This window comes from Galeopterus variegatus, unplaced genomic scaffold, assembly GCF_000696425.1.
Source record: "Galeopterus variegatus unplaced genomic scaffold, G_variegatus-3.0.2 Scaffold622, whole genome shotgun sequence".
Classification (NCBI taxonomy): domain Eukaryota; kingdom Metazoa; phylum Chordata; class Mammalia; order Dermoptera; family Cynocephalidae; genus Galeopterus; species Galeopterus variegatus.
In genome coordinates, this window is record NW_007726733.1 from 561,623 (window position 1) to 577,849 (window position 16,227).

Consider the following 16,227-nt stretch of genomic DNA (forward strand, 5'->3'; position numbering starts at 1 on the left):
TTTATTGCAATAAATGCTTACTTGAAAGAATAGGAAGATTTCAAATAAATGACCTAATGGTATACCTCAAAGACCTAGGAAAAAAAGAACAATCCAATCCCAAAAGTAGTAGACAGAAAATAATAATTAAGGTCAGAGCAGAACGAAATGGTGCAACAGAGTCCCCCCAAATGGTACAAAAGATCAATGAAACAAAAAGTTGATTTTTTTGAGAAGATAAACAAAATAGACAAAGTATTAGCTAGGCTACTGTATTAGTCCATTTTGTGTTGCTATAACAGAATACCTGAAACTGGGTGATAAAAGAAAATGAAAATTTATTGCTCACGGTTTCTGAGGCTGGGAAATCCAAAGCCCATCTGGTGGTGGCAACAGTGACCCAGGGGTCTCACATTGAAAGATGGTGGAAGCAGAGAGAGCAGAGAGACAGACTCTCCTCTTCTTTTAAAACCCTCAGAACCATGCACTTGGCCACCATTTTTAATTCATTCACTACTGCACAGTCCTACAACCCAATCACCTCTTCAAGGCCCCATCTTATAATTACCATAATAGGAGTTCCCACCCTCTTAACAGTCATAGTAGGGGCTAAGTTTCTAATACATAAAACTTGGGGGATACCAGTCAAGTTTCACTGAGTTTGGGGAGGACATAATTCAATCCACTACAGCTACCTAAAAAAAGAAGAGAGAAGACCCAAATAACAAAAATCAGCAATGAAAAAGGGGACATTACAACTGATACCACAGAAATACAAAGAATCATTAGAGACTATTATTATGAAAAAGTTGAACAGAAGAGGGAACCCAGATAGAACTGCAAATGAATTAAAAATTTTTGAATAAATAGAAAAAAAATGTGTACTGGGTATAAACACAATAATTGATTAAAAAAAACTCTGCAGATATATGGTAGATTTTTAATATGGGTTAATGGGACAATGTGAGGCAAGGAAGAAATGAGAAAGGGGAGAGGGAAGCCAATCTAAAAAGGAAAGTAAAAAATATCACATTTACAAAGAATAGGATGTAAGATTCTATCACAAATGTTGATGTAAAATTATATAAAGATATATCTATTTAAAAATAAAAATTTTATGAACTAAAAGTGAAAAATTTAAGATTAGCTCACAGATTTCATTATTACCTTCTTGGTAATTACATGTGTATTAGTTTGTTTTAGCTAATATTCAGTTAAAAAGGTAAAATTAATTTTAGTTGTATATTTTAAAATAATTTGTGTATTATGATTTACATTGTCATACTTGCACTTTTTTTAGTACTCTTCCCAGTTCACAAAAATGAGTCAATGGTTCATTTAAGCATAAAAGCATCTATAGAAATAGTAATGCAAATACAATTCAAAATAATCCTATATAAATTGATATCAGGCCTTCGGTTTGGATATAGAATGTGAATTAATAGTGCTAAATGACTTTGCAAGGACTTTTTTACATGCAGCCAAAATAGAAGAGCACCAATAGAAATCACCCCTTTGCCAAATCTTAATTGCTTTAATTAACTCTAATTAAATTAAGCATTTGTGTGAAATTTGGGTTTCAAGTCCAAGATCTAGCGTCATTGTCTACATAGCGATAATTTTCCTGAATTATGGGAGGAAGTAGAGCAAGGTGAGGGTATTAACAGTAAGAAGTAAGGATCAATATTATTGCAGCCCTCAGGCTGTTTCCTCCTAATGGTAGCCTTAGGCTCTCTCTACAAACTACCACTCACCTATAGTCCACAGTTTTGGATGGCAAATGTGTTTTAAAGAAGATGCTCCCGATTTTTTATTTCTGGAAGTCCCCCAAAAAGATGATCTCTGGTTTTAGAAACCCTGATTTTCACACAGCATCTGAGAGAATGAACATAGCTTTCTAATATACTTCTAAAAAGAAATCCACGAAAGTGTATTGTAAATGCCTCTTTACCACCTTGATTCAGATCTCAGCCTCCATGTGAAGCGCCCTAACGAGACCTCTACGGAAGAGGAGATTTGGGCAGGAGCTTTCCTCCATTAGCTGTGCTTACATCTTTCCATATACATCGTCTTTCAGTGCTGTGATCATTGTTTATTATTCTCCTTTAGACCATCTCCAGGAATCTGCGTCTTTCTCTGAATGTTTGCAATTGTTCCCATTAGACACCTTCTATCCCCTTTTTTGGATCACCTCCAGATACCCTATTTTACAAACATTTCTAGGGAAATAATAATTCCTCTTGCCCGAGGCACATTTATTTCCTTTTTTGCACTTAGCTGTGATTTTTCTTTTTTCTTTTTAACCTATATACTGCTTTTTATTGCCTATAGTGAAGGACAGAGGTACAATCAAATTACAGGCAAGCAGGCTGCTTCCATAGATCTTGACTTGCCTGGAAGTATAGAAAGCCCCGGTGATTCCTGAGACCCTGGCCCACCAGTTTCCTCTGTCATAGGTACTTAGTCCATAGCCCAGTGCAGGAGGCATTTTACACAAGACTCTAATATTGGAAACTCTAGTCCTCAGAACTAGTTTTTCTTATCTGTTCCTCTCCCACATGGCTCAAGGTCATCCTCTCACCCCAGCCATATTTTTGACAAAAGTTGCCTAGTGTGATAGAATTCCTATTCCTGTCATGCACCCTTCCGGTGCCTCTGGGTGGAATGTGGGAGAAATGCAGTGGTAGTACTTTTACTGTGTTTACATCTCTCTGTTATCAGGACTTTCCATTCATCTCTCTTGGCACACCAAGATCCTCCCACTAGTTTCACTCATGCCTCTTCATCTACTGGTTATCCATGGGATAGAAGACAGGATTAAATTGAAAGGAGTTTTCCCTGACTCTGAAGATTTGTAGGTGATAACAATATGGAAGACCTCCAGTCTGTAAGTCTTAAAGTTTTGTCTGAATGGATACCCCCTGAAATGTAAGAAATCAGGTTTAAAGATTGGGATAAAGAGGATGAGCTACTGGCACCATGACATGAAACGATGCCAGAAAGTTAAAGGAATTGTTCAGAACTCTACTGGCTTGGAGCCTCAGAACTAGAAACTTGTTTTACAGGCTCCAGATGTACCCGTGTTCAGCCTTAAGGTGCTTGAAGTCCAATCTTCCCACTGGTTTGCGTCACTCTCTTTCCAACTTTCTGTGGCGAGCTCTGAGGCTGCTCACAAGTTCTTTTACAAATGAACAAATATATTACAAGTTATTAGTTCTGGATTTACATAATGTCTTTATGCCGATATAGTATCTGGTTACTTATGGTAATGGTGCTTGGAGTGGGGAACTTGATAATATCTCCCAGGATAGCTAGATACTTTCATACACGCTGCCCATTTTCCTGAAGCAGAAAGTCTTGGGATCCAAGTTATATCTGATTCTCAGAGTCTGCCTGCTCATATTCTATCTCTAATTCTGAGCCCTCAGCCATGAACCCCCACATCAGGGAACTCTCCCCAGTCTTTGTTCCGTGGCTGGGTTGGCTGGGCTTTTCCTGAAGCAGAAAGTCTTGGGATCCAAGTTATATCTGATTCTCAGAGTCTGCCTGCTCGTATTCTATCTCTAATTCTGAGCCCTCAGCCATGAACCCCCACATCAAGGAACTCTCCCCAGTCTTTGTTCCGTGGCTGGGTTGGCTGGGTAGTGCCAATGCTGATCCTGAGACCATGACATGTGATACATACACTCCTTTTCCACCTTTTGTATGTCTCTAGGGGAAAGAGGGAATTGGCTATGGACCTTTATTGTATGTTCTGATTGCCTCACTTGTATAGGCCCTGAGGCCACCTTTGTTTCTAAAGTAGTCTGGGGACATCCTGCTTCCTAGAACCAACCCTACAAGAAACAAAGGTATAAACAAAGCCAAACAGGAAACAGGGTCATGCTTTGAACTCTCTCTGGGCTGGGAACAATACCTGGTATGGCCTAGATATTGGGGAGGGGAAGGAAAAGTAGAGAGAATTACGGAAGGAGGCTGGCAGGCTCAGTGTTTTTGTCTTGGCATGACCAGTCTCTCTTCATCTTCTTCCTGGATATAGGGCTTGGTGCCAGTGCCCCTGAGGCTTTCTACATGAATATAAGCAGGTGAAGCTGAGTGGTGCCCCTACTTTAGGTTCTTGGGGACAGCCATAATGATGTCCTTTGTTCCCCTGATCCTGGTGGGCATTCTGTTCCCTGCCATTCAGGCCAAACAATTTACAAAATGCGAGCTCTCCCAGGTGCTGAAAGACATGGATGGCCGTGGAGGCATCACTTTGCCTGAATGTGAGTTCCCTTCTCCTTGCTTGATCCTGTTCCTCATCTGCTTCTCTCCTCCATTCTCCTTTCCCTCCCTCTCTCCTGCACTTTCACTTCATCTAATCCTCCTCCTGTCTTCTCTTCTTATCTACGTACTCTTTGGTTCCGTTTGTTCCCCCCTCCTTCCTTTCTCACATTTCTGATCCTTTTTGGAACTCTCCCCATCTCATCAAGACACACTACGCTTTGCCATCTTTGGAGACTGGCTGGAAAGGCTTTTTCTGTCTGGAAACTATGGCTCTTCATTTATGCTGATAATGGACATCTCTGTGATCCGTTTCTTGTCTTTCCTTCAGGGATCTGTACCATATTTCATATCAGTGGTTATGACACACAAACCATAGTCAGTAACAATGGCAGCACAGAATATGGACTGTTCCAGATCAGTGATAAATTTTGGTGCAGGAGCAACCATATTCCCCAGTCAAGGAACCTCTGTAACATCGCCTGTGACCGTGAGTAGCCTCCTGTACCTTGTTCCTCTGTTTTTCTGAGGCCTGTTCCTGTGATCATCTCCTTCTTGGCATCAAGCATGTATACCTCTGGCTTCACTGCCTTGGCTGCACTCCACAAAAACAGTGGGACTTGAATAGACAGTGCTGAGTAAGAAACTGTTTGGGTTTTTCATGATGGCCAAATCCCAGACAGTCCCCTGAAGTTCAGGGGTAGATGATTTGGCTTCACTGCCTTGGCTGCACTCCACAAAAACAGTGGGACTTGAATAGACAGTGCTGAGTGAGAAACTGTTTGGGTTTTTCATGATGGCCAAATCCCAGACAGTCCCCTGAAGTTCAGGGGTAGATGATCTGAGCTGTCTGGGAATTTTGAAGTTTGATATTCTCCATTTTCAGGGTAAGTCAGTTGATGAAGTTGATGATTCCTCCAGAGCTGATCCAGGGAACGGAAGGAAGTCCCTACCCACGGGGAGGCATTACAGTGTTGGTATTTTCATATAAAAGACAACAGGCATAGTTTTCTTCAGTTCAGAGAAGAACCAGACACACTGAATCCAGGGAATAGGGGAACTCATTACCTTTCTGGGTCATATTTCTTAGCTCTCTCATTCCTTTCCCTGCTACCCCTGCCAGAGTTCCTGGATGATGACCTTACTGATGACATGATGTGTGCCAAGAAGATTCTGGATAATAAAGGAATGGACTACTGGTGAGTCCTCATTCTATTTTCTTCTTTCCCTCCCTACTTCCCCTTACCCCTTAACTGAGCACCACTTTCCTATATCCTGGTCATTTAATCAAGAATAGAGTCTCCAAAACAAAACTCATCTAGCAGACTCAGGTTTCCATTTCTTAAGCCCCCTTTGCTCCACTTCTGTGTGGCAACTTTCCTAATAGTGTGTTCCCTAATGCAGGGCTGAGACCCCGACCTCCCTTCACCTGACCTTGGACATCTAATTCCACTGGTTTAGTCTCATATGCTAAAGCAAGCTGTTGGTATTGAACATCTTTTCTAGCTCTATAATTTTCTTGGATTTTTTTTAAGGACCTTTCCCGACAAGATGGCTTAGCGTCCTTTGCCATCTAGCTAAGACATTTCTGTAATTCTCACTCTTCCATCTCAGCACTCCTGGGGATGAAACTAGATGGAAATTTGAGCTAAGATCCAGTCAGTCAACTCACCTTGTCCCCATCTCCATTATCAGGTTGGCCCATAAGCCACTCTGCTCTGAGAAGCTGGAACAGTGGCTCTGCGAACAGTTGTAAGCACCTGCTATCCCCGCTGCTCCTGCCCTCTCTGTGCTCCTGGAACTCCTCTTCCCCCATGCTACCTCAGTTTGCTTCTTTCTACCCCTCTGAAATTGATTTGACTCTGAGCCCTGGGCCCTGGAGTGACACCATTGGACTCTTGAGGACTGTTCTCCAGGGATGCATGGCTGGTGTGCTGGACTTTAGACCCTGGCCCAATGCTCCTGATGGCACTCTTACCACAGCAACAGATTCTGTCTCTGTCCTGAATAAAGGGCCTGATTTGAAGTGACTGGCTATATTTTTTTCCTGGAGGGAAAGGGAGGAAATGGGTGAGTGGGTGGACACTGAGGCCACAGTTACAGCCACCTTCCATGTTTACTGAAGAGGAAGTTGGCTGAATTTACAACACAAAGATATGGTTACTTTCTGTACCAATTCAATTCAACAGACTTTTATTGTTCACCTAGTATATTCGAGAAACTACAGAGGGGTGCAAAGTTGGCTAAAAGGGTCTCTTCCCTCAAGGACTAATAGGAGAGATAAGGTAAATATCAATAAATAGTTATAGGGCCGGCCCCGTGGCTCACTTGGGAGAGTGCGGCGCTGGTAGTGCCGAGGCTGCGGGTTCGAATCCTATATAGGGATGGCCGGTGCGCTCACTGGCTGAGCGTGGTGCGGGCAACACCTGCTGAGGGTTGCGATCCCCTTACTGGTCAGAAAAAAAAAATAGTTATATACAAGAAATAGTATCATAATTATCGTGAGAGAGGTTACAAATGTGCCCTGGACATTCACAAAATGAAAGATAATTTATATTTGGGAAGAATGTGGGAAAAAAGGATCAAGAAAGGATTCATGAAGTGGGTGGCATTCAAATTGGTTTTGAGGTATGGGTAGGATTTTGAAAGGTAGAGATGTGGGTGGTAAAAGGACAGCATGAGCAGGGGATCTAAGAATCTGAAATGTGTGACTTGTGGGGTGAGGGATTTTCTTATCCTTTGTGAAGAGCTGTGAAAGGAATTCTCTCTCTGGAAACTAGAGATAGAACAGGAACCCTTATGGTAGCTCAGTGATTCTTAGGAAGCTGTGCACCTGGGGCCTCTGGGCTGGCCCATCCACTCAATTACCCCTCCTTGCTGCTTCACTAGTTTCTAAGGAGGATTTTTGCAGAATTTTATTTATTCTAATGATTATGGACTATATGAAAGAAGAAGAATCAGGAGATTTGGGTACTAAAGTCTGTTTCTGCTACTCATTGATGGTCTGAATCTGGGCAGGTCATCTCTGTCCTCTGTGTCCCAATTTCCTCATCTTGAAATCAGGGTTTTGCTCCAGATGGTTTTCTGAGATGTCTTCCTACCTTGATGATCCAGCATTTCAAAACTACAATTTAATTTACCACATTTCTGAACTAGCTGGAAATGAAATTCACAACTTTTTCCTGTCTCCTTGCCTTCTAAGATGTCTAAGATTGCTGGTTACACCCTTTCCATCCCAATACACTCTGGGGCTTTAGACAGTCAGCCCTGCTTCCCTTGTCTCAGAAACCAGCAGCTCCTAAATGAAGCCCCCCACGTTTCGGTGATCTGTAGAGCTAGATAAGGTGTAAGGAAGCTGCCCACTATAGCTAACAAAGACAAACTCTCAGGAAATAACTTGGTATTAGTCATATCATTTTAGTGTGAATTTAAACACAGTGCATTTCCCAGGGGTATTGCATGTTACTCCCTTCCTAATTATGGGACAAAAGACTTACCCTCAGGTCTACAGGGTTTCAGGAGTAAACCCTGTGTATGATGTGTATGAGAGGGCAGAGTTGGATGGCAAATCTTCCTACTGAGCTTACAAATCTACTTCTCACCTATTAACCTGGCTCAGCTACACCGTCAGATAGCCACATGCTGTACAAAATATGAGGGGCCAGGTTTATCAGGTGGCTGGATCAGGAACTCAACTAAAGCTGAGGTTGTGCTGCCTCAGCCTTCATGCTACAGCCCAGGCCTTTATCCTACAGAGAAGATGAGGAAAATTCACTTGTGAGGACAAATACACTCATATATGAGGCCAGGACCTTCAGGGGTCTTTGCTGAAGGAAACTGGCAATAACAGATGCATTTGTAGAGAAGATCTTAGCCTGAGGGTCAAAAGATCAAAAACAGACAGAAGCCAGGAAGCTGGCATGAAAGCAGTTTTTTTTCTTTTTAATATTCATCCATTTATTGTCACAGTGGGTTATGATACAAATGTTTATGGACCCCTACTACGGAGCAGTTATTATGTGTTTTCTCATAATTTAATTTTATTGTTATTATTATTATTATTTAAAGATGACAGGTAAGGGGATCTTAACCCTTGATTTGGTGTTGTCAGCACCACGCTCTCACTAGTGAGCTAACCGGCCATCCCTACATAAGGATCCAAACCCGTGGCCTTGGTGTTATCAGCACCACACTCTCCCAAGTGAGCCACGGGCCGGCCCTCTCATAGTTCAATTTTAGTGTGTTCAGTTGTAAGTGATCTTTGAAGTAAAACAAATAAACAAAGAAAATGCCACATTCTTTGTTATAAGCAACACTCTAAGGCACTTGGGGTCAGCATTTGTAGTTCTCAGGCAAACTCTTGTTCCTAGTCTGTCTGTACATATTTTTCTCCCCACTGGTTTATACACTTATTTTACTCCACTGTTTAACACGGTGTCACTGAATTATGAATTCTCTTGAGAAAATCAATCAATCAATCAATCGATCAATCAATCAGTTGCCTTCTTTATCCAGTCAAGTATGGCTAAATCGTCTTTATGACACAGAGTCACCAGCAGTAGTTCTTCTCCTTCTCTTCTTCCTTCCTGTGTCCTCCTACTCATTCTTCCAAATAAAAGTCATATGTGTTAAGGTATGTGTACACTGTGAAATGATCACCACAATTCAGCTAATTTACATATCCATCACCTCACATAGTTACCATTCATTTAAAAATTTTTTTTGACAGTCTTTTTAATTGAGAGATAATTGATTATATACATTTGTGGAGTACAGAATTGAATATCAATACGTGTGTATAATATGTGTTGATCAAATCAGTATATTAGTACACTCATGTTTGCAAAACACAATCAACCATTGTGACCCTCAACTAGTTTCTCACCAACCCATGGCCCCCTCCCTCTTTCTCACCTCTAATAACCACATTTCTGTTCTTTTTTTTTGAAAGTTTAATGTATTATTGTGATTCCTTCCTTCCTTCCTTCCTTCCTTCCTTCCTTCCTTCCTTCCTTCCTTCTTTCCTTTTAGCTCCCACTTATGAGTGGGGACATGCAGTATTTCTCTTTCTGTGCCTGGCTTATTTTACTTAACATAATTTTCTCTAAGTTCATCCATGTTACTGCAAATGGCAGTATTTCTTTTTTTTTTTTATGGCAGAGTAGTATTCCATCGAGTATAAATACACCACGTTTTCCTTATCCAGTCATCTGTCAATGGGCATTTAGGTTGATTCCAACTCTTGGCTATTGTAAATGTAGCTGCTGTAAACATGGGAGTGCAGGTATTCCTTCGATATGATGAGTTCCATTCCTTTGGGTATATACCCAACAATGGGATTGCTGAGTTGTATGGCAGTTCCATCTATAGTTGAGAAACCTCCATACTGTTTTCATAATGACTGTACTAATCTACAGTTGCACCAAAAGTGTAGGGAGTGTTCCACTTTCTGCACATCTTCACCAGCATTTTTTATTCTCTGTCTTTTGGTAGTAGCCAGTCTAAATGGGGTGAGATAGTATCTCAGTGTGATTTTGATTTGCATTTCCCTGATGCTGAGTGATGTTGAGCATTTTTTCATATGTCTGTTGGCCATTTGTACATCTTCATATGAGAAATGTCTATTCAGCTCCTTTGTCTATTTTTTTTTTTTTTTAGCTGGGTTACTTGTTTTCATACTGTTGAGTAGTTTGAGTTGTTTGTGTATTCTGGATATTAATCCCTTGTTGGATGCATAGTTTGCAAATATTTTCTCCCATTCTTTAGGTTGTCTTTTTGCTCTGCTAATGGTTTCTTTTGCTGTGCAGAATCTTTTTAGTTTGATATAGTCCTATTTGTTTATTTTTTCTTTTGTTGCCTGTGCTTCTGGGGTCTTATTCATAAAGTCTTTGCCCAGCCCTATATCCTGAAGTGTTTCCCCTAAGTTTTCTTATAGGAGTTTTATAGTGTTTCATGTCATATAATTAAGTCTTTAATCCATTTTGAGTTGATTTTTGTGTATGGTGAGAGGCAGAGGGTCTGGTTTCATTCTTCTGATATGCATGTCCAATTTTTCCAGCACCATTTATTGAAGAGGCAGTCTTTTCCCCAATGTATGTTCTTGTTGCCTTTGTCAAAGATCAGTTGGCTGTAAGTATGTGGGTTGATTTCTGGGTTCTCTATTCTGTTGCATTTGTCTGAGTGACTGTTTTTATGCCAGTACCATGCTGTTTTGGTTACTATAGCTTTGTAGTATAATTTGAAGTCAGGTAGTGTTACGCCTCTAGCTTTATTTCTTTTGCTTGATTGCTTTGGCTATTTGGGGTCTTTTGTTGTTCCATGTGAATGTCAGGATTGCTTTTTCTTTTCTTTTTTTAAAAAAAAGATGACAAGTAAGGGGATCTTAACTCTTGACTTGTTGTTATCAGCACCACACTCTCCCAAGTGAGCCATGGGCCAGGAGGGTTGTTTTTTCTGTTTCTATGAAGTATGTCCTTGGTATTTTGATGGGGATTGCAGTGAACCTATAGATCACTTTGGGTAGTATGGACATTTTCACAGTGTTAATTCTTTCAATCCAAGAGCATGGAATGTCTTTCCATATTTTTGTGTGCTCTTTAATTTCTTTCAGCAGTTCTTTTTGTAGAGATCTTTCATTTCCTTGGTTAAATTGACTCCCAGGTATTTCAATACCTAGAATCTGACAATAAAAGATTTATTGGTAGAGAGGATCTTAGCCTGAGGGTCAAAAGATCAAAAACAGACAGCAGCCAGGCAGCTGGCATAAAAGCAGTCTTTTCTCTTTTTAAAATTCATCCAGTTATTGTCACAGAGGTTATGATAGAAATGTTTATGGACCCCTACTATGGAGCAGTTTTTATGTGTTTCCTCATAGTTCAATTTTAATGCATTCAGTTGTAAATGATCTTTCAAGTAAAACAAATAAACAAAGAAAATGCCACGTTCTTTGGCATAAGCAACACTCTAAGGCATTTGGGGTTTTTATCAGCAGACCAGTCTCAGCTTACCCCATCTTACTAAACAAATGACTCGAACATCCAAAAGTTGGGTGCAAGGATTGGAAGGTTTTTTCAGATAACCGGTATTCAACTAAATGTCTAACCAAGCAAACAAACAAAGAGAAAAGAGAAACAGTGGGATCCACTTTATCCTAGTCCCAATCAGCGGGGTCAGCCTCTTATTCTTATTTCACTGATGCAGTAATTGATAAAAACAGTTCTCCCCACTGTTGTTAGCACAAAGAAGGAATGCACCAACTAGATTTAAATCAGAGAAACAAAGCACAGCCAGGAGCCTCCAGGGTGCACCTATACAGAACAGCAGGAAAGGGCTTGGAAAATCAGAAACAAAGCATAGCCGGGAGCCCTCCAGGGTGCACCTATATAGTACTGGATATAATCTGACCAAACAGCAGGGGAGGGTTCAGAAAATTAGAGACAGATAAAGAGAATTTTAGTGGCTTCCAGGCTTCTAGTCACTGTGTAGCATGGGAATGAATCCTCACTACTGTCATCAATCCCCTGTCAGGGGGAAACTGCTCAAGTGAGATCTTCATGGTGTAGGACTGGCCTTCCCATTTCTGATAGTTACCTATCAGGACAAACCATTGTCAGCTAGAGCGAGCATGCTTCTTACAGGTTGAGAGGAATTTAAGCTGCCATTGTGTGGCAGTCACTTTAGAGAGGAAGAAAAGGGAAAGAAAAAGGGAGAGTAAAAGAGAATAAAGCATTGTCTTGTCAGAATTTGGGCCAGGGGCTCCAAGAGAGACTTACCACCAGCAGAGACATGGGAGTAAAATAGTCCCAGTGGTCATTTGCTTCTTGTGATAGGGTCTTCTCTGGTGCCTGAGGCTCTCCAGTTTTTGCTGGTGCAGATATTAGAGCAGAACCTGTGCTCCATGGGGAAAATCCCAGGGATATACCTGGCACCCAGAGTCCCCTTACCTCCTGGCTTTGCTCACCAAAGAAATGTTACCAAATTAGGCTCTTGGGTTCCAAAGTCATAGAAATGAACAATGCACTCAGCAGTAAAGCAAGCAGCACTTTATTAAAAGAGGAGATAGACTTATGCATAAGGGGGGTTAACTACAGGAAAGCTAGCTCCCCAGGTGAGCTGTTCAGGGTCTTTTAGAGGGAAAGGAGCTAAGGGGTGCAGGCCAGTGTCACTGGAGGTGGTCCATTCTGTTCTTCCTAGTTGCATCATGGGCGCATACTCAGTTAAGGCTTTGGTTCTTGCATCTGCTCAGTAGGTCCAAAATGGTGGTGGTGTTCATTATTGTCACCCCAGGAGGATCATCCTAGCAGTCACCTTGAAGCTTTGTGTACATGTGGGAATTCCTAAAGGGGTCTTAAGGTTAATCTGTAACTTAATTTTTATAATTACAGTAAAAAAAAGCCTTGAGGAGGGGTTTTTAACTCAATGAATATCTGTTCCCCTCTTATCTCAGTTTATCAGGGTGGGCTATAGGGTAATCATGTGCCCTGGGGGTCCTCATGACTGAGGAGTGGAAAAGTAATATAGTGTCTTCTGCAGGGAAAATGGAGTCAGTTTGGTTCTCAGGCCTAGCTTTTTCTGTCTCATTTCCCCCAGAGAGATTTTATCCTTCTCATTCTCAGGGAGAAAGGGACTGGAGGTCTCTTTCTTCTGAAACTACTTCCTGCTGGCCATGGGCATAGTCCCTGCCTACATTTTGGAGGTGCAAAAATATCTCGCTGACTGATCTAGTGATTTACAGAGACTTGGTTCCTCCTGGGAGAGGATAGGTTGGAATTCTTGCACCATCCCCTTGATGTGGAACTGTTGTAGCCCAGACGATACAAGTTTTACTAATAGATAAAAGGACAGGGCTAGAATCTAATAACAGGAATGCTATCGTTTCTTTCTGAAACGTAATTGTCTCTCTTCAAGCTTCCCATTTTTACTAAAGATATTTGTGACGAGACTAATTTATTTGCAAGATAAGTTTAGTTTTTGACCAGATTATTTGCATAAAGTGCAGCAAGAATAAGGTCTATTATATAAGCTCTTTTTGAGTTGGTTTTGCTGGGACCCTTATGAGGAATCTCAGATCAGACTTTCAAAAGCCTCTCAGGTCTTCGAAAGCTGCACTAAGGATTTGACTTACTCTCTCATTGCCTGTAAGAATTGGGTGAATTCCTCTCTTCTGGGGGTCCCCAAAGTATCGAGGTTCTGGGCTGTGAGAAAGTTACATTCTTTACTTACCACAAGGCCAGGAACCTTGTAATCATGTAGACAAGGTATCAGGCCAGTCTTTCCAAGGGACTTTTTATTGGTTCCATAAAAAGGTCAACGTCAATTCCTTAAAGTAGTGTAAAAACATGACATTCTGGTCAAAGCCTTGGTAAAATAACTAGTGTCTCCAATGGTGTCTTGTTACAAGAAGAACAGATTCTTATTGAACTTATGCAAATAACTATATTGCCATAAAATAAGAATACTTATGAATAATTTCAAAATCCTGGAGGGATCAAGTAGAGAGAAAAGTAAACATTTCAATTTTTGCTCATAAATGTATACTTTAGCAAGCTGTTACACCTTAAAAGATTTTCTTAAAACTGGAAAACAAAACATTAAAAGAACCAGCAATGTTTCAAACAAAGAAAATGTAAAAACTTGTAATTCTTTTTATCAGTTTTATGTAATTAACTTTTACTCTTTTGACCTTGGTTAGCAATTTCACAATCCCATCAGTTTCTTTATTATTTATTTATTTATTTTTTAAACTTTATTTTGTCGATATACAGTGTGGTTGATTATTGTGGCCCATTACCGAAACCTCCCTCCCTCCTCCCTCTCCCCCCTCCTACCCAACAATGTCCTTTCTGTATGCTTGTCATGTCAACTTCAAGGAATTGTAATTGTTTTTTTTCTTTTGTGTGTGTGTGAAATTATTTATTTATTTTTATCTCCCACCAATAAGTGAGAACATGTGATATTTTTCTTTCTGTGCCTGACTTGTTTCACTTAATATAATTCTCTCTAGGTCTATTCATGTCCATGTGATATTTTTCTTTCTGTGCCTGACTTGTTTCACTTAATATAATTCTCTCTAGGTCCATTCATGTCCTTGCAAATAGCAGTATTTCATTCGTATTACCGAAACCTCCCTCCCTCCTCCCTCGCCCCCCTCCCACCCAACAATGTCCTTTCTGTATGCTTGTCATTTCAGTACCACATTTTCTGTATCCACTCATCCAATGATGGACATTTGGGCTGATTCCAACTCTTGACTATTATAAAGAGTGCTGCGATGAACATTGGGGAACAGGTATACCTTGGACTTGACAATTTCAATTCTCACCATAGTAAGACATTCACATACCTGTGTTCTCCATTAGCCACTAGCTCCTTACAAGTGGGGAACATGTTTTAGTCACCATTCATTCTCCAAGTCCTAGCTCAGTACCAGGCACACAGTAGATGCTCAATAAATATTTACTGAATGAGCGAAACAACTGGACAAAGAAAGCGCCAAAATGTGTGTTGTATAATAGAGATGAGAAATAAATGTCAATTAATTTGATTGGGACAACTTTTTGGCAAAGGTGGGAGTCAGGCAGAACTTGAAGAATGAACACAGTTAGATAGGTGGAGAGGTGTGGGGAAAAAGGAAATTTTAAACAAAGCATGTCATGTCCAAGATTACTTTAAAAATGAGAACAAAACTTTACTTACCTTCAGTTACTCCCCCAATAGCAAGAGAAATAATAGCTAAAACGTTTTCACATGATGAATGATTTATCTACCAACAGAGGAGAAAACAATTTAATTTAGAGCAAGAGTTCAGACTAATTTGATAACAATAAAAACATGTCCTCTGACATTAAATTGATTATCACAAACAAGGAATAAAAATATTTCTTATAGATCAAATTATTTTCTAAGATGAAAATACAAAAAATGAACAGTAATATATAGAATCAATAACTGTAGAAGTATGAGGGTACTTCAAAAAGTTCATGGAAAGATTCATATTACCTTTTAATTCTACTTTTCTGTGAACTTTTTTTTCCTTTTTTTGTCTTTTTTCGTGACCGGTAACGGGATCGCAACCCTCAGTGTCGCGCCCGCACCACGACCGGCAACGGGATCGCAACCTTCGGTGTCGTGTCCGCACCACGACTGGCAACGGGATCGCAACCCTCGGTGTCGCGCCCGCACCGCGCTCAACCTGTGAGTGGACCGGTCTCTATATGGGATCCGAACCCTCGGCGGGAGCACCGCTGCGCTCCCAAGCACCACACTCTACTGAGTGCGCCACTGGGCCGGCCCTAGTGTGTCTGTTTTTATGCCAGTACCATGCTGTTTTGGTTATAGCTTTGTGGTATAGATTAAAGTCAGGCAGTGTTATGCCTCCAGCTTTATTTTTTTTTGCTCAGCATTGCTTTGGCTATGTGTGGTCTTTTGTTATTCCATACAAATGTCTGGATAGTTTTTCCAATTCTGAGAAAAATGTCATTGGAATTTTGATGAGGATTGCATTGAATTTGTATATCATTTTGGATAGTATGGACGTTTTCACAATGTTGATTCTTCCAATCCAAGTGCATGGGATATCTTTACATCTTCTTGTGTCCTCTTTAATTTCTCTCAGCAGTGGTTTGTAGTTCTCATTATAGAGATTTTTCACATCCTTGGCTAACTCTATTCCTAAGTATTTTATATTTTTGGTGGCTATTGTAAATGGACAAGCTTTCTTGATTTCTCTTTCTGTGTGTTCACTATTGGAGAATAGAAATGCTACTGATTTTTGTGTGTTGATTTTGTATCCTGCATCTTTGCTGAAATCATTCATCACCTCCAAGAGTTTTTTTGTAGAGGCTTTAGGCTGTTCGATCTATAGGATCATGTCATCTGCAAACAGGGACAGTTTGACTTCATCTTTTCCAATCTGGATGCCCTTTATTTCCTTCTCTTCTCTGATTGCTCTGGCTAGTACTTCCAACACTATGTTGAATAGGAGTG

At 40.5% G+C, this 16,227-nt stretch overlaps 1 protein-coding gene across 1 annotated transcript; it reads left to right on the forward strand.

The window, feature by feature from the left end:
• Window positions 1-4,111: 4,111 nt before the first annotated feature.
• LALBA (lactalbumin, alpha-) lies at window positions 4,112-6,045 on the forward strand. The gene is made up of 4 exons (XM_008570687.1): window positions 4,112-4,244; window positions 4,574-4,732; window positions 5,366-5,441; window positions 5,938-6,045. Exons 1-4 carry the CDS (start codon window positions 4,112-4,114, stop codon window positions 5,996-5,998), a joined length of 429 nt encoding a protein of 142 aa, XP_008568909.1. The 3' UTR covers window positions 5,999-6,045.
• The last annotated feature ends 10,182 nt before the right edge of the window (window positions 6,046-16,227 follow it).